Genomic DNA, 18,171 nt, shown 5'->3' with positions numbered 1-18,171 from the left:
TGGAAATGAATTTCAAGAGATTATGTAATTTGTACCCACTATCAGAGCTGTTAAGAGACAGAGCTGGGATTAAATCATGACCTTTGGCCTCTCTCCAAATACTAACATCACATATGGCTTTTAACTGTGGTTCCAACAATCAAGAGTATATTTTCTTTTAAAACTCTCTTTTGTTCTATCATAGTGAAATATGTGTTCAAGCTGGATGGTAGTAAAGACAGAACAGGAGATGAGGTAATTTTAAAGATGTATATAGATAGAATCTTTGGTCACTTCTAAAGTAAATTCTTTTCCTATCCTGTGAGTTTTGTGTCTTATGCACTTTGACCAAATAACGCAATTTTGTGGAACATCACTCTTCACCTACCTACACTTGAAGGTACCATATTTATATTATTTTCCATGTAAATAAATGTCAGGTGAAAACTGACATTTTTTAAAATAACAATCATTTGTTTTACAGGGAATCAGCTTGCAAGAGTACTTATCAACTTGTCAAGTTGAATTTTCAGTTTCAAATATGAATCCCATGCCCATACTCAAGCAATTGATTTCTCCTAATTGATTCTAATTTTATGTAACAGTCAATTTCATGGCTGAAATGCTCCAGTTTTGTTTTGTTTTTAATAGGCAATATGAAAGTTGAACATCCAAATTACTCATGTTGCATTGAATTTAGAGTGCAGAAATATATCCAAAATGCCTTTAAAATTTATTATTCTAGAAATGCCTCTCTATTAATCTCATCAAATACAGTACTTAATGCAATTTTGCTTTGCTTTAGAAAATTTTTGCCTAAAGAAACTTGTAGTTCTGAATTTCTTTGATGTTTAAGCAAGAATAAGATAGTACCATATTTTACAGTCATTTTCTCCATTCTACTTGTATCTAACATATATAACTACGAAACTATCTTAGAGCTCCACTATTTTCTATTTTCACCTGCTGAATAGGGAATTTTAAATTGTTTTTCATATTCGATGTTTTAAACTGATTTTCATATTCAGTATACCAATAATTTCATTTGTGTTACCTCGTTCAAGTCTCATGAATAAATAGTTATCCCATTTTATAGGATAGGAAAGTGAGGCCAGAGAATAATCATCAAAATCACATAAATGGTAAGTGGTGGAGCTAGAGTTCCAGATGGGTCTGACCTCAGAGTCCTGGCGCTTCTACAACACCCTTTCACCATCAGAAATGAAACAACTTACTTGTAGTCATACAATTTTCCAGAGTCAAACACTTTCATGATAGCTACACCCATTATAGATAGAGTACTTTATACAAGTCCACATGTACACAAAGCCAGACAGATCCCCTTCTGGTACTGCACAATGCAGTGTCTACAAGACTCTGGAATTGTAAAATTTCTCCTAAGAATTCCACATCCAATCCTCATCACATTCTTGTTACTTCTAAGAATTTTACTATTCTTCCAATTTAATTGTTTTTAACTTCCCTTTATAGCTTTGAGGAAAAAATTGCATCCTCCAGTACCTACCTGTAACAACAAGCTTTGTTCCACCACCAAATTGCTTGACATTATAATTGCACAGTGGTTCAACCTGTATCAAAAACTTCAGACTAGCTTAACTTCTTTGAATTCTTCAGATTCTAGTGGAATTGTGATAACCTGTGACTCAAAACCAGCATTCTGCTCCCAGGTTATTTTGATCATAAGATTCTGTGTTTGAGCATATCAATGAAATAATGATTGTTTTGCCTTTTTTATCTGAAAATGATGTTTAGCATAAATCACTACCAGTGGTGAAGTGAGATCAAATTATACAAGATCTGAAAACTATTGTAATTTCAAATGTTATTGAAGTGAAAGATTATGATCCACTATCATTATCATTTCATTCTTGTTAGGAATTTGTAGTAGTTATATGCTCTAATGTGACATTTTAATCACATTAGACAAAACTCTGATCTTACTAAGGAAGTCAATATTTTGGAGTTGCAACTAAGTCCAGATAATTAAGGCTAAAGGCTCATTATTTTCTTTGCATGTTACTTTGCTCTAATGTGTTTTGAATTTATAGTCATCATCACATGAAACCTTTGTTTCAAACCCCCAGCTAAGGCAATCATTTGTCTGGTCTTCTCTGTATTATACCTGTTTAAGAACGCTTTTGGCTCTAGTCTAGCATCTGCAGTCAACACATGCTTTTGCCCCTCTGGCATTCTCCACAGCAAATGGCTCTTTCCCAATCCACAGCACGACCTTTTGCATTCCAGGTTTCACCAGCCATTTCATCCTGAAACTGACACCTATACAGCACATGTCACAAGTTCAGCCTCAAAGATTAATGACCACAGGCCTTCAAGGAAAATGCCTGGAGAAATGACAAGATACCTGATCCTCACAGCTTCTTAGGATCACCAGAGGTCATTAAAACATTACGTGCCTGACTATATCTGCTGAAGGTCACCACCTGCGAATGACAGTAAGTGTTATGGGGTCCCAAGCAGTAATGTGGTACTGGTATAAGATGGGTTTGGTTAAAGACCATTTCTGTCTCTTCATAAAATGGATGTTGAAGGCAATATTTGCCGGCCTGTTTCACTTTTCTCTTAAAAGACTCTTTAGTCAATGCCCTTTTAACTATAGAGTGAAGAAAAAACAGAAAATTTGTTTTGCTTCACTTAATCTGATAATAAAAGTATGCTACCCCAATACATTTTCTCCTACTTTTAAACACAAAACTTTACTTTGGGTTTCTAGGTGATTGCAGGCCCTTTTCCTTTTGCTTTCCTTAGCGTTTTGAGTTTTGACTTTCATTATGGTCACAGAGCATGAGTATTTAATTTTAGGTCTTCTCGAGTAGATTTTGGAAATAACAGTATAAATAAGTGACATATTTTGTGAATTTTGTCTTTTTATTTTTCCCTGCCCCAGAGGTTGATAGTTTAGTGATATCTATCTTGAATATGACATAGCAGATGGGAGAATATGTTTCTAAATTCTAGTTCTGTGAGAGACACAAAACAATAAAAATTCAAACATAATGAAAGAGCCAGAAAACAAGAGTCCTCAAAGTTATCCTTCACATAACATGTGTTACCTTGTCTCAGTCCTTGAACAAACTTTCATATTACAAGAAGATGCTCTTCTAATTCTCTGCTTTTATTTTGGAAAAATACTACTGGATAAGGTATCAAAGTGATATAAACTCAACTGAAGAGTCTGAACAAAAATTTCAATGAAATTGAGAACCAAAAAATCCCAGAATTGTTCAAATGATATTATTACTGATGTACCTTTTAACTTTGTAGGTACAGTGTGATTAAGTTAGTAACTGGCTTAAGGGGATATTTGCCATTTTATCTGTATCACAATACATTTATATATATAGAATGGAAAATTGCTTCCAGGTATTTCTAGTAAAAAATGATTGATTTATATTCAAGCTAATAACACTAGAGAGAGTGCTAAAATTTCATTAAAATCATTTTTAGAAATTGGTAGTTATTGGTCTAAGAAAATAAAAGTATTTTGCAAATGCTGGCCATTTGTTTAAATGCAGACTAAATGACAATAAGTACATCTGTACTCCTGATTTCAGGAATAATTCTAATGTATGCTAATTTGAATGTAGACAATTGACATTTTTCTCATTTCCAACTTTTGTAGTAGTTCATTTTCACATTTAATTCTTACAGCATCAACCTGATACAGTTGATGCACTGACAGAATAAATGGATAAAATTATATCCAAATGTTATAGGTACATGTCACTCTACCATTAATTTATTTTTAGTCTTTGGATTTTCTGTTGTTCTTCATGAGGCCATGCATATTTTTCTTTGACAAAACATTAATCATTAAATCAAAGTTTATTTGCTAAGAGAGGCTTATACAGAAAGTGATAGACCCATAATTGAAGTTCTTATTGTTCTGACACTACATTCCTCTAAAAATAATATTTTTTCAGACTCCTCGTAAATCGTGTCACCATTATTTAAATGGATGTTACAATTAAATTGTGTAGAATTTGGGGAAAGAAAAGAAAAACTTTTGTATTTTAATTTATGAATTTACTTGTTCATATGATCATAAGTACTAAGGAAAATAAAATGTAGTATTTCTTTCATTTTTTTCAGTTCTTTATCAACTTTTGAAAATTCTTTTAAAACTGTCACATGAGGGTATGAAGCTCTCTGAAGCCACTGCAGCATGAGTTCGATTCGATCCCCCACCAGGGAGGTGACCCACATGGTGTGGCAGACCTCTCCTCACCCACCGTTGCTCCCCTCAGCAGTGTACTTCAGTACATCTGCCTATTCTGCTCCCCATTCTGTCTCTGGTGAATCCTCTCACCCACCACACATCTGGCCTGTCCCTCAGTTTATTTAACATAAATAAATCTTAAAAAAAGAAAATAATACTGTCACTTAAATGGATCCAGTAGTCTACAAACATCCTTGAGAGATTTCCTCCCACCTTTGGCTACTATATCATCTTTAAGGTTAATGAAGACTGAACAAAGTTACTGTATTACATATAAAAAAAATCAGCATATGACACTCAAATATGATTAAGAGTTAAATATTTGATATTAACCATTGCCTTACTAAATCACTAGTAATTTTTGCTATTACTTATATATTTTATTTATTTATTAATGTATTTATTGTTCAGTTAGATTCCTAGGATTACATTATGCATGAAATCAGCTAGGAAAAAGAACACCAAAAAATCTTCATTTCAATTTATGAATTCACTTATTTGTATGATCGCAAATCCCAAGGAAACCACAATACAGCATTTCCTTCAAATTGTCAGTGTTTCAACAGCTTGTGAAATTTTTTTGAAAACTTTCATTTGAATGGATCTATTAAGCAAGGAAAATGTTTGAAAGGTGGTCTTACTTGTCCAGAAAAAATTCTACCTTTTACATTAACAAACAATGAAGAAATCTACTGGAAGGGGTTTAGAAAACGAGGACACCAGTGCATGTTAGGATCCTATTTGGATACTTGTACAACTGTCCAACAGTAAGTTAAAAGACTCTTGAGTTCAACAATTTTGTAGTGAAGTTTAAGACTCCTGCCACTGTCCTGTTGGCAGTTTTACTATTTCTGGGCATATGATGTCCATTCAGAAAGAAACTTGGAATGAGGTAAGACTTGTCATTTTAAGAAATACTCTAAGAATCATATTTTGGGTACTTTAATAAGTCCACATTCAGCATGATTGGAGTTTTTTTCAAGGGAGAATGCATTTCAATGCCATGATCAGAAACAGATTTTTTTCCACACATTTAACAGTAACACAAACGATCAACTCTTACTAAGTGGGTAATTCAGAATCCATTTAAGCAATCAGGCTTCAGAAAAATAAATAATCAGAATATAAACATGATAATATTTCCAATAGCACATAGTGGCACAGCCTATGCTCTTTGTCATGCAAAAAAATCCTGTTGAAGTCCACAGAATCTAGTCATGTGAATATGGGTAAACGACTGGACTCATTAAGTCTCAATTTCCTTACTTTGAAAGGGGAATAGTGTGGTGGAAGAATAAGATACTGAAACAAGTTAGTATGGTATCTAACATCAATAATTATTAGATAACATTATTCTCTCAAATGGGGTCATTTTGGGCCATTTTATAAAATGCTTCAGCAAATAAAATGTATCTATATTGTAAGCAGTGACTATTATAGCATATAAATTAACAAAAGGAAAAAAGGCCCACAAATCTAAGACTTTCTAGCACACTAATAGCCACAGACCAAAGAACTTCAAACTCATTTATTTAATAAAAGTGTATCTCATGCTGAAAACCTCCTGGAAGAAAAGTATTGTGAACCAACATCATATGCTAATGTATACAGAATTGGCCCCTCAAATATTGTAATACCTACCCTAAAGTTATACTTTCTCATTTATTTTAAAGAAAATAAAATTTTAATCTACTCACAAGCAAAAAAAATGAATTAACCATTTGCAGAAGTCCTTTTTTTCAAATACAGTGATCAGGAGCTGCAAAATTGCTGTTCATATGCTAAGACCAAGTATGTGGCATAAGATAAAGCTGGTCTGCAAATGTTTTTTTCTAGAAAGCATCTATCAGAATTTGTTTTAATTTAAAAAGTAAATATATATATAAAAAGTCACTTACCAGAAGGAATTACTATGAGCTTTGTCCCTTCTCCAAATACCTTGATCCATCCTGAGCTAGCACATTGGTTACAGCTTCTACAAAAATCTGAGGTTACAGCTTCTCCTAAGAGTCATGACATGACAACCAGTTAAACCATTTTGTAAAGACAATCTGATAGCTTGAGTTCCTTTGAAAGTCCTTCAGTACAGGTTTGTGGCATCTGATATTTCAAAAGTTTTCCTTAGATAAATGGATACAAATAGCTATTTTCTACTAAGGTGTTATCATTGAAATATGGTAATAGAAAAATGAAAGGATAAGAAAGTGAAAGTTTGAAATGAATAGGAGCAAATGGTCAACCAACTTTTACAAACTACCGAGAAAACGTATTCAGAGAATTAAGACTCTCATATTCCCAGGTGTTCAATTGTGTGGAACTGTTCAGCTATTGCATCAAAGGGAAGGCCTTTCTCACCAGCAAGCCTGCTGCTCTTGTTACTTAGCAAAGTATTTCTGAAAGGAGGAAATGCTTCAGTAACTGAAAATGCAAAAATGCCACATGAATATATTTGAGAAATGTGAACATCATTCTCAATTTTTAAAATTGATGTAACACTGGCATATAAAAATGTGTAAGTATTATGTATACAGCTTTATACTTCAAAACTTATGTATATATTAAAACATGATCATTACCAAAAATCTAGTTCCCATCCACTCCCATCATAGTTTGCTTATTTGCTAACATGCTCCTTCATTTTTCTTTACTTTATGTACAGTTTTATTTTGCATTTTGCTATTTTTTATAGTTTTTTTATTTTTTATTTCCAGAGCTAACCTTAAATTACAGCTTATATATTGTAAAAGGGTATAGCTACCTTTTTATACTGTTCCATAAGATTCTTACATTGACATCATTTTTCCTAATTATGTTCTTTTGGGCTTTTGTGTTATTTCCACTACTCTATCTTCTGTCTTAATGATTCTTTCCTTGACCTCATTGAGTCTGCTTGACATCATTGAGCTCCTTTCTGTTTATTATTTGTTTCTGTGATTTCTGATTGAAACTTTAGTCATATTTTCTTTGTCCAATTGTAGTTCTTATTTTTTTGTCCACTACTCTCCTAAGTTTACTATGCATCATTAAGACTGTAATTAAGAATATTGCTCGAAAATAAAGAAACAAAAATGAATGTACTTTGAAGTATCCCATGAAAGTTTGATTAATTTTGTTGCAATAGTGTTTTTTCCTGAGAGTCTGTCATGATCTATCAATTGAGTATTTGTTCTTCTGCTTCTTTATGATGTCTGATGCTCTGCTATTACTTCTATGAATTAACGTAAGCTGTTTTCCTTCTGTGCTTCTTTTATTTCCTGCTGTCATGTTCTTGCATTAGAATTTTGTTCCAAGATTCTTAGCCTTAGAGGCTTTGCTTTCTGTTGTTACATTAACTAAAATCTCATCACCAGTCAAGATGACTGAAGCTCAAGAGCTCAACCGAGTGATAGTCCAAAACCCAGCCCATAGGGCATGGGGCAGATGTGTGGGGGGATCTGGTGGCGACTGTGGTAGATTGCCAAGGGCAATTGCTTTCCTTGGTGCTTCAGACACTGAAGCTGAGGGATGGATATGCAGTTATTGTCTAGAATGATCAAAGTAAACCAGTAGTCATGTTCTCCTAGACCCCCAAAGTCCAACCTATCCTCCAATTGCAACATATTTCTTATCTGAGCAGGTCTTTTTTCCTGAGATTCTGATATGCATAATGGCCAGGAGGCTATGGATCTGGGCCACAGGCAGTAACTGCAAGAGCTTTCAGATTTCAGTGTAGTTGAGCATCAAAATGCCTGCCAAACCCAAACAAGAGAAGGGGTGTTTCTTCTTGGGGCTACCAAGCTAGCTGCCAGCAGTTCCAGGTGTTACCAGCTCAGCATCAGCTTAGAAGTCAGCATTCCTTATGGTAAGCAGTATTGCCTGCTCCGTGGTACACAAGTTGCTCTGGGGAATTCAGGGAGTACGGACAGTGCTGGAGAAGGGTCCCTTTAGGGACTACCAAGCTAGCTACTGGCAGCCACTGGTGTGTCAATTCCATGCCTAACCAATAGCCAGTGTTTTTTTGGAGAGGAAGTTGTCTAGGAGCCAAGAGAAAACCTGAAAGTCCTTCTGGGCAAGGGACAGATGACTTTGGAACTACTGATCTAGCCTCCAGCAGCCTAAGTCACTTGATGGCTTGCAGGTCATTAGTAGATGCAACTGCCTTTTTCATGGATAAAAAATCCAGGGAAATCCAGGAGTCCAGGGAAGGGTTGGATGATTTTAAGATGCCTAGCTAACTCCTAGCAGCCATAGCAAAGTAAGACCCATGCATTCCTAGTCATTAGTTTTCCTTATAATAAGAAGACTTACTCTACTGGGCAAGAAGCTGAGGTAAGTAGGGTGTTTTTTGTTATTGGTAGCAGTTTAAGGCTGGTTACTGGAATATGCTTCCATGCTTTTCCTAAGTACAAGTAGAGAAGACTCCCCTATATTACATGCATTAAAAAATCCCAGGGATTCCAGATCTGACCACTGCACCCAGCTTCAGGAAGGCTCCTCCCAGCCACTATTGCATTAGTTAGAGACACATATGCCTACCTAATCTGGAGCCCCCATGCCCATTCCCTGCTTTCATACAGTCATGGCAGTGGAGGTGACAGCTGTACATTCTGCCATGGCTGTGTTTGTGACTTGATTTCCCTCTCCTGGCTGCCTCAAGACCAGGGGATTTTCTGCCACCCAACTTCAATACTCCAGCTGTGTGAGTAATCTGGTGTCCTCCAGTGATAAGCTGAAAGGAGAAGTATGAGATTTTACATATTTTTCTGGATAATTATAGGGAGACATCTTCCAAAAACAATTTATTCTACCACATTTTCTGAATGTATGCAGCTCTCCATTTTTAAATAAAGCTAATGTTACCATTTGGTAACACAGTTGTTTACCAAGCAATGGCAGATGAGAAAATTTTTGTGCTGACATTTTTCATGTAATGAAAAAAGAAATGTCTAGAATTTTAGATCTGTTGAAATAAAAGATTTCTCATTTAAACTAAAACTCAAAAACAAAATCGAGAAATCTTACTGTTCCTCAACTTAAACAAGGGGATAAAGAAATGTCCAGAAGAAGCTTAATGTTCCTATGAGTTCAGAAGAGTTGACTACTTCAGGACCCAAAAAGGAAATACACTGACACCTGTCCTCTGTCTTTCCTGTTGTAACACCATGGGCAGAATCATCAGACATTTTAGCACCATCTACATGTCAAGATCCATTAAGAATTTAAGCAATAAAATGCAAGAACAAGTAAAGAGTCGTAAAATCTTTTACATTTATAAAGTATATATGAATAAAATAAGATCTTAGTAAAAGGCATGAAATAAAACTGAATGAAGGAAGAGAAATGATTTATTTCTGAAGGAAAAATTCAGTATCATAGAGATGTGAATCTTTCCTAAATTCATACATATATATGTATAAATTCACCACAATTCAAAGTAGAATAAAATTTTATTTTTGGCCTAAAAATCGAGTTGGCTTGTTAAGTTGATATGAAATTACAATAGGAAGAATAATGTAAAGTAATTGAGAAGTATTTTTTGAAAGATAATAGTGAATAGATATTTGTCAAAACATATATTCACTCATTATAAAGCAACTGGCTATAATAACAATGGTGTAAAAATAATGAAATATAAATTAAACATAAATCTTCCAGAAAGAGTTTAAAATGTTTTAACATTAAAATATTACATGGTATTTTAATTTGTAGGGATATATTTATTTAATAGTTGGTTTTGGATTATAGATGATCCACGGTGGGGGGGGGGAGGAATAAACAACTCTCTAGCTCACAGCATAAAAACTAGGTTCCATGTAGATTAAAATTTAAATTAAGAAACATCTAAAGATGTGAGCTAGGTAGACCAAGTAGAAGACAGTTGTGTTCATTTGGGAGAGTAGCTTGGAATGTGAAAGGGGTGAGGAAACTGTTACTTAATACTTAGGAAGAGTTTTTACATTTCAGAATAGTTTCAAATAAACATTTATTAAAAAGAAATAAGAGGTTAGAATTCCTCCTTTCAGGAGGAATAGTATGATTAGATTTGTGTTTTAGGAAGAGAAATGTCTCAACAGAAAGCTTTGTTGCTCAGGTGAGCAATTCTGGTGAAGTGAACATATTTCCAAGATGCTCATAGAAACCACTAAGGTATCCAAGGACCCATGTTATTATATTCACAAGGGTAATAAATATTGACAAATGGATTAGAGTTTTTAAATGATTCACATGTAATAAACTAAAATAAAATAATCATTAAGAAGATTGAAAATGTAGAAAAATAAATTTCATTCTCTTAAAGTTATTTATGTTACTGAGGAAACTTCATATTTTTTTATGAGTTGGGTTCATACCTCTTCAAATGCAGTTACCACACCAGGCTTACTACCTAAGACCAGTTACTCTCCACCACAATCCACTCAGTCCCTTTCCTCTCTCCTTCCTGCCCCTTTCCTCTTCTGGTAACCTCAGTTCTACATTCAGATTTCTAAGGTTTGATTTGGTTTAGTTTTGTCTGTTCTTTGCTTTGTTTCTTTATATTACATGTATGAGTGAAATCATTTAGTATTTGTTTTTTGCCTTCTGGCTTATTTTGCAGTCCTGCCAGTTCCATCCATGTCACTGAGATGTGGAACATAAACACAACTGAATACTACTTAGCAATAAAAATGCATTTTTCCCAAATATACATTATGCGCACACACACACACACACATATTTATGTATGCATATTGCGTATATTGCATCATTCTTCTTCCTTTTTGTTCAAGGTATGCTTTCTCCTCTCAGGTGTAGTCTCTGTATAATTCCCACCACCAATTTTCTCGTGCACCATCACCATATTCTCTTGTGCTCTTCCATCCCCCTTTTTGACCTCTCCCCCTCCCTATCCCCTGAAGTGTGTCTTCAATTTACCATTGTAAAAAAAAATATATATATATATATATATACACACACATATATATACACATATACATACATATATATATAAAAGATTTATTTATTTATTCATACAGAGCTGGAGTACAGGCCAGAGATGCGGGGACAGAGTGGGGAGCAGAACAGGCAGATCTACAAAGTACACTGCTGAGGGGAGCAGCCGACAGGTCAGCAGAGGTCTGCCACGCCATGTGGTCTCCTCCCGGGCAGGCGGGGATAGAACTCATGCGGAAGTGTTTTAAGCTTCTTAGTGCTGTGCTTTAACCCGCTGCACCACCAGGGAGGCCGTAAAATATATTTACAGTCAGAAACATCAGGTTCAAGTTCCAGTTCTCCCACTCTGGCAATGTGTGCTTGTCAAAAATTCCACAACCTCAAAATAAATGGATAGGAGTATCTGCTTCTCAGGGTTTTTGTAAGATTCATTTGAAATAATGCAGATGATGCAAACTTTCAGTGACAAAGAAGTCCCATTATAAAAAAGACTAGAAACATCCTAGTCTTGTGTACCAGAACTAATGACTCTGCTCTTAACTGCTTTACACCACAAACATATATGCACACACATACAACTCTCACTCACCTCTTTGTTCTGAAGAAGGTAAATCCTCCTTAAAACAGGGTAAGGAGGAGAAGATTAAATATATAAGCAATAAACAATTCTATAAGAAGTCAAGTACAGCTGAATTGCTTGTAGTTTTGAATCACTTTTTTCAGGCTTGATGATAATTTCACAATTACCAACTGCAATCAATTTTGGTAGATCATCAAAAGCTATGAATCCTGTGCATCATTTAAACATTTGGTCACTATTTTGAAATAAAACAATAACTCATTCATTATTGTCACTGATTTATCTTTTAGAGATTTAGAAAACTTTTGATTAAATCTAGTACTTGAGTAGTTCTGACAAGAAAGGCAGCTAAGACTGTTAAAGCAAAGAAAACCTATTATCTGACATAAGCAGAAAATAGAATTAAATACTATCTGTGAGTCATTAGCTCTCATAGCCTTATACAATGCACAGTGATCCCACCCACTGCTTACTCTATGTCAGATATGTTTCCATAGATACAGAGGGTTATTGGAAAACTCTGAGTTTACTTGTTAATAAAAACAAAGGGAAGTGTTGGAAGACACCAAGTCATTTATTTTCAGTCAAATTCTCGATAACAACTTTAGCAATTTTATCATCTGTCTTCATTTTGAATTTGATGACTTCTAGTCTCTTAGGGCTTCTTTTGCACTTCGGTAATTGGCGTGTCACTATGTACAGCAGATTCTTCTTCCTTTATGTAGCACCCACAAGCAAATAAGTTGGCCATGCATTTGTTTCTTTTCATTTGTTCTGAAAAGATAAATATGAAAAAGACACTTGAGTGGAGGAAATTTGTTTCTCCCTGGTATACTTAGAAAAACCCCTAAGCTACTGAGCAAGGCTGGTAACCCCTCTAGGGAAAGGAGGAGGTTTCCACTCTACTCTCTGACTTCCTGAAAGGGGCTGCTGGAATGTAGGGGCCTAGCAGGGCTATCCTGTGGACTTTAAAAAGGGGCCAGGGAGGCGGGCTGCTCTCTTTCTGCCCATGGCTCCAACTTGCACCCAGTCTGCTCTGTAGACATAGTGAGTTTCACCACAGGTGGCTCCCACGGTTTTCTTCATGAGGCTCCAGTCTGTGCTCAGCAGGGACTATCTGAAGGAGGACAGATAGAATCTGATGACATCTAGCCAATAAATTTTCCTTTCCTTTTTCTTCCTCTCATTTCCCCCTTTTCCTTACTTCTATATAAGTGAATGCTTATTTTTATTCTTTCTGTGTGCCTGCTTTTGAGGCTGTTCCAACATTCTTTCTTTTATTAAAGATGTATTTGTTTGTGCATACAAATATAGTCCAGAGATGCCGAGGATAACAGGGTTCACTAGAGACAACGGCAGATGTACTGAAACACACTCCTGAGGGGAGCAGCAGGTGGGTCAGGAGAGGTCTGCTGCACCATGTGGGTCACCTCCCTGGCCAGGGATTGAACTCAAGCTGTAGTTGCTGTGCAAAGTTTCATAGTGCTGCGCTTTAATCTGTTGCACCACCAGGAAGGCCCTGCCTGTCCCAGCATTCTGAGTGCAGGAGGTGAGGACTGCCAAACCAGATTGTTCATTTAACCCCAGGATTATTCCATATCCATGCAAGATCTCAAGTCATGACTTTGTTTTCTAGAAATAAAGATGGAATCTGCTATGAATTAGGCATCACCCATGTGTTTATCTGTTTTCAGCTTCACATATGAAATGGTTTATCACTCAAAATAGTAAAATAGAAAACTGAAAGTTAGGGAATTCAAACTGGGTAGAGATGATGTGAGTTGAAATTTGCAAGATTTCAAACTTGTTCTTTCTACTACATCACACATACTGGGTAGAGATGAAAAGATGTATGAAGTAGGAAAGTAGTTTCCAGGCCTGTATAATATAGAGCATCTGTATCTTAAATGTTCAAATACTAGATATTGGGTGTTGCTTTACAAGAATCACAGGAAATATCAAACCAAATATAGAGCAGGTAAAATGGTTTCTTGAAAATCCCCAAAACAACAGGTAATCCGTACAAACACATCATAAAAGAATCTGTGAGAATTGGATCTAGTGTCATCTACCTACCCCACAAAAATCCCACACCTCAGCTTCCTTTCACTTGTCCCTGAGCTGCATTAGGAGATAACAATGTTCACAGAAGCTTTTGGGTCATACAGTTCAGAATTATATTAGTATTAAGATTGTTTATTTATGTCAGGGGCTTCACATGTAAGTTGGAAAGTGAAGAGTTTCTAAACAAGCATTAAGTTTGAAGAGAGAAGAGTGGGAGTTCTCCACAATAGATCCTAAAAGTTTGGGTTCTGCCCTCTCTCTTGACAGCAGTTTCAGTCTCCAAAGGTGCTAAAGGAGTTTGATCTGGTGTGGCTTAGTTTCTGGCAGATGAAACCATAGTTTCCAGTGTCTTCTCTTCTTTAAGATATCAAATAATTGAAACTTGAACTTTAAATCTTTTTTTTTTCTCATTACCATAGGAAATAAAAGCCATGAGAACACCTGCTTGACAAAGCATCCTTGTCATTGTTCAAAATGGCACAATGCACCTGTGTTTTTACTGAGTAGGGGGGGATTAATACTGATGGTGAGAATTGGCATCAGGCATTGGGATCAGTACTTTTCTTCTTGCTACTTATCAGACTTCCAAGAAGAGAGGCATTTCAGTGTAATGTTATGGTATAGATTTTGCTATTATTACTGGATTTTTTTTTGTACTTGTGTTCTCAACGTGTGGCAGGTACACATGTGGACGTGAAAAATGTCCTAAGTCAATCTCTAAAGTGTAAAGTCACTCTAATCAAGTGCTAATAATACTCTGACTCAAATAAGTGAGAGCTACCAAACTTGAAAGTAGATGGTCATCCAGTTGGGACAGATCTCATGTATGGGGCTGACCCGCTGGGACTGATACCATGTGTGAGAGTGAAAAGCAGGGAATTTGGCATTTGGTTCTGGAGGTCATTCGGTACCTGGTTGAGAATTGACAAATACATTTTTGTAGAAACATATATATCATTTCCTATATGCCAATGCGTTTGATATGTATGTCAGGGAAACTATTCTAATGATTGGGGACTTCAGAGGAGGAAAGGAGCTATAGAAATGAAGAGGAGTGCATAGCCATAGGAAAAAGCAGGTGGTAAGTGAAAGGGAGACCATTCACTGGTGACCTCTATTCCTTCTCAACAGAATGACCATCCCAGACTTTGCCTATATAACAAAGCTTATTGAGTCCTGAGGATATAATTTATGGAGACAAGACATTATCATAGCATCCTTCCAAGAAGAGAGGCATTTCAGTGTAATGTTATGGTATAGATTTTGCTGTTATTACTGGATTTTTTTTGTACTTTTGTTCTCAACGTGTGGCAGGTACACATGTGGACATGAAAAATGTCCTAAGTCATAGCACCCTTTCGAAATAAGTGCAACTTTGTTAAAGGAATTTCAACACTGACCACAAGAACAGGAAGAAAATGCACTGGACTGACAAGCTAAGATGCAGGTGTAGAATTACTTCTGTGTTTAACCAGCTTTGGACCAGCCACTTGCAACCTGTGGGCCCCAGCCTCCTCATTTGAAGTGGAAGCATTGGGCTAAATATGCCACAACGGCCTTTCCTGTCCCAACAGTCCATGAGCCTCTCATTAACATGAACCTATGATTAAAAAGTCTGCTGTGGTCGTTTGAGTGTGAAAGGAGTTGAGGGTTCGTAACAGAGAAAGTTTTCTTACAGGTCCCTCCCAACTCTGTGAAATTGTGAGATCCCAGCAGGCACAGTAATAAGTAGCTTCATCGGACTTGCTGACATTATTGATGATCAGGTAAAAGTCTCCATCATTTTTCTTGTCTGTTTCCAAGTGGGAATTGGGTTTGTCTTGCTTGAAATTCTTGGCTGAACCATAGAGAATCCGTGTTAGGGTTCCCCATCTTTTTGCTAATACCATTGCACAATGGCATGCTCAAGAGGAACCCCTGACAGTTTGCAACTTATATATACTGTTTTATTTGTTTTTCAGGTAAGAGTGAGTTGGTTTTGAGATAATCTTATTTTGGTGTCTCCACCTGAAAAGTAAGGGAGAGAAATAAGAGAAGCTGAAAAAGGTTGTGTCTGAACACAAAAACAACAAAAGATAAGAAAGGAAAAAAGTTAACCTACAAACCCATGCAAAAGTCATAAGGAAAATCCAAAGAGTTGACACTGCCAGAGTTGAGTCAGAATAGACACTACTAAGGGTTTGGAGCAGGACTCAGGATGTAGTAACAGAGGAGGGAGTTTCTGTTAAGTCTTTCTGTTCTGTGAAGGGAGGATCAGGGGAGGGAGGTTTGTTTTAGAACCAATAAAATTCCTCGGGAAGGTCAGTTGCAATGTGACTTTATCCTGTTTCTCTATAAATGATCTATCGTATCTCAGAAGACCTCATTTGAACACTTCTTTGATTCAATGTTCACTTCCCCTTAGATGATTTGCTCCAATTTTCCATTTAACATGCTTCAGATATACCTATCCTTGAGCTCTTTTTCACTGCCAATCTATACATTTTTCACCACATTTTGTGTGTGGGGGGGTAGCTATGTGTGGTTTCATGAAAGCTGGAAGGAAAGTACCATAATTGTTTCACAACTGAGATTATAATCTCATTTTATGCAGAAGCACATACATTTTGTAGATAAGTAATTTTCAAGAGTTGAAGGAGTTGGATCAGTATTTACAGTAACTGTGGTTATTTTTAGTTATTATGCCTTCTCTATACTCTTCTATGAATAAAGAAAGATTTTGAAGGAGAAAAGTTCACCTTGGTCTGTTACTCTTCACCGTTTTCCTATTCAACAATGCTTAGTTTCTCATAATCAAAACTATGCTTTATCATTGTTTGAAGAACAATGTAAGATGTAATTTCTAGAGTTATCGAGTTCCTATTTTAGACAACACGGTGACATTGTTTAGTCATAATGATTTTTCACACACTATGACACAATTTTCATATAGGAAACCGCATTCAGTTCTCAGCAACTTTAGAGGTTGTTAATATTATGCCCACTTAAAACTGGGAAAAATGCAAATAGCTTAGTGAGTTTTTCTAGATCACGCTGACAGTGATTGGGTAAGCAAGAACTTTAAACATATTCAATGTCACTCAAAAGGACTTTATACCTCATCTTTCGTTCATTCATTAGTTCAAAGTCCACAATGTTGAGTACTGGATTATGGATTAATTCCCAAGTGGCTTCTATTAGATAGCAAAGCATAGAGAATTCCAGGACACTTTAAAAAGTCAGCCTAATCTCCAGAGAACTGAGGCTAAATGCCAGTGTGACCTATTTGAAAAGGAACTTCAAGAGTGGGTCCATGGGGTTCTTGCTCAAACACATGCAAGAGAAAGGCTCTGTGCACATTGGTCAGGTTCCTCTGGGGTGGGAACAGGGCGATGTGTGTGTGTGTGTGTATGTGTGTGTGTGCATGCGCAAGCCCAGTGCCCATGCGCGCCCACGTGCCTCAGCACAGGAGGGTTTTTGTTCAGCGCCCCTGGAGCACGTTCATGCTGTGTATCCCAACATGCACAGTAATACAGCCCTGCGTCGGACTCGTTAACTCGGTGTATCCTGAGGCTCGCTGGCAAATCGTCGTGCCGTTTCTTTGCTTCATATCTTTCCTCACTAATACCTTGCTCATGGACAACGTTTTCATTTGACGATATATAGAGAATTCGCTGTAGAGGCTGTTCTGGCTTCTGTCGGTACCAGTGGACATACACATTCTTCTTGAAGGCTTTTGTGTTTATTGGGCACTCAAGAAATGCTGTACTTCCTTTTCTCTTGGTAATAGATATTTTGATCTGTGATAGTAAATTATTGCCATCTGTATCTGAAAGGAGAAAAGTTAAAATTAGCGAAATCTTCAGGTTTATTAAAATAATATACATTCATTTGCTATTCGTGAAAAGCTTGCAGTCTGAGTTCTCTATTTTCTATCTGAAAACTTCAGGGTCATGGTGGAATTTATTAGTTTAATTTGAATCACCATGTGTTTCTTCCTGTGGAATGAGCTGATTGCACCCTTTCATTTTGTTCCCGTAAGGTGAATGAGCTATCCCTTGGGTTAAGTTACTCACACATCCAAAGGAAGGCCACCAGGATGGCCTGTGGCAGAAACAGCATCCCGATGGCGCCTGCAAGAAAGGTGATTGAATAAAGAGATGATAGCAGAGGAAATCTGAGAGTGATTTCATAAGAGGGAGTGGCAGCACTCAGAACACACATCTAACACCTACAGACTGCAGGAAAATAGGCTCCTGGAGTTTCCCCTAAACATCCTGCAGAAACAGCTCTGCAAATTTCTCAGCAAATCTCACCTTACTTTGTGCTTTGCAATTTATATTTAGAGTCTTCATATGTGTCATCAGATCATGTTTGTATAAAGAAGTGATTTTCTTGTGAT

General features: G+C 36.4%; 1 protein-coding gene across 1 annotated transcript in view; it reads right to left on the bottom strand.

Annotated features, from left to right (window-relative positions):
- LOC101635365 overlaps positions 1-18,171 on the bottom strand; it is a 43,748-nt gene that overhangs the window by 5,723 nt on the left and 19,854 nt on the right. The window contains exons 5-7 of the mRNA XM_012720749.1: positions 17,225-17,598; positions 8,753-8,945; positions 6,136-6,240 (exon numbers count right to left, since the gene is read on the bottom strand). Of these exons, the coding sequence (XP_012576203.1) occupies positions 6,136-6,240; positions 8,753-8,945; positions 17,225-17,598 (672 nt within the window). The remainder of the gene's footprint in view (positions 1-6,135; positions 6,241-8,752; positions 8,946-17,224; positions 17,599-18,171) is intronic.

Source organism: Condylura cristata, unplaced genomic scaffold, assembly GCF_000260355.1.
Source record: "Condylura cristata isolate star-nosed mole 26May11 unplaced genomic scaffold, ConCri1.0 scaffold00005, whole genome shotgun sequence".
Taxonomy (NCBI): domain Eukaryota; kingdom Metazoa; phylum Chordata; class Mammalia; order Eulipotyphla; family Talpidae; genus Condylura; species Condylura cristata.
This window is presented reverse-complemented; position numbering and strand designations above follow the sequence as displayed.